General features: G+C 45.4%; 1 protein-coding gene across 1 annotated transcript in view; it reads left to right on the plus strand.

The window, feature by feature from the left end:
* Positions 1-487: 487 nt before the first annotated feature.
* The window catches only part of LOC135092542 (putative neural-cadherin 2), a 24,581-nt gene continuing 24,147 nt past the window's right edge, over positions 488-921 (plus strand). The window contains exon 1 of the mRNA XM_063991159.1: positions 488-637. Coding sequence (XP_063847229.1) covers positions 488-637 — 150 coding nt within the window. The remainder of the gene's footprint in view (positions 638-921) is intronic.

Here is a 921-nt window from a genome sequence, read left to right on the forward strand (position 1 = left end):
GTTCACATTCTTCATTTTCTTTATTTCCTGGTTATTTCTCTTCTTCGCTATAACCATCACCGCCACCACCACCACCACCACCACAACCATCACCACTACTACCACCACTACCATCACCACCTCTACTACAACTAATGCTCCCACTACCACCGCCACCACCACTACTACTAACCTAGCATATCCTACCTTATCTTAACTGAACGTAACCTTATCCAATCTAACCTAACCTAACCTAACATTACCTTACATAACCTACCCTAACCTAACCTAACATAACCTACCCTATCCTAACATAACCTATCATAACCTAACCTAACCTGACCTACCCTAACGTAACCTAACCTAACTTAACCTAACCTAACTTATCTTAACCTAACAGAACCTTACCTTACCTTACCACACCACACCTAACTTAACCTTACCTTACCTTACCTTACCTTACCTCACCTCACCTCACCTCACCATCACCACAGCTACAGGTACAGTGATGGTGCAGGTGTCGGACATAAACGATGCACCGCCAAGGTTTGCCCAGCGTGAGTGGAAGTTCCAGGTACCGGAAAACCTACCTGGAGGTTCGCTGATTGCCTCCCTACCTGTGACTGACCTGGATGTGGATTCCTCGCTGACTTTTCGAGTGAGTTACTGAGAGAGAGAGAGAGAGAGAGAGAGAGAGAGAGAGAGAGAGAGAGAGAGAGAGAGAGAGAGAGTGGCTGTGTGTGTGTGTGTGTGTGTGTGTGTGTGTGTGTGTGTGTGCGTTTTATTTCTTGTGTAGCCTTTGTGTTAAATCTCTTTGTCTTATATTCTCTCTCTCTCTCTCTCTCTCTCTCTCTCTCTCTCTCTCTCTCTCTCTCTCTCTCTCTCTCTCTCTCTCTCTCTCTCTCTCTCTCACGTTTTTAATTCCTACTCTCTCTAACTTTC

Source organism: Scylla paramamosain, chromosome 40, assembly GCF_035594125.1.
Source record: "Scylla paramamosain isolate STU-SP2022 chromosome 40, ASM3559412v1, whole genome shotgun sequence".
NCBI classification, from domain to species: Eukaryota; Metazoa; Arthropoda; class Malacostraca; order Decapoda; family Portunidae; genus Scylla; species Scylla paramamosain.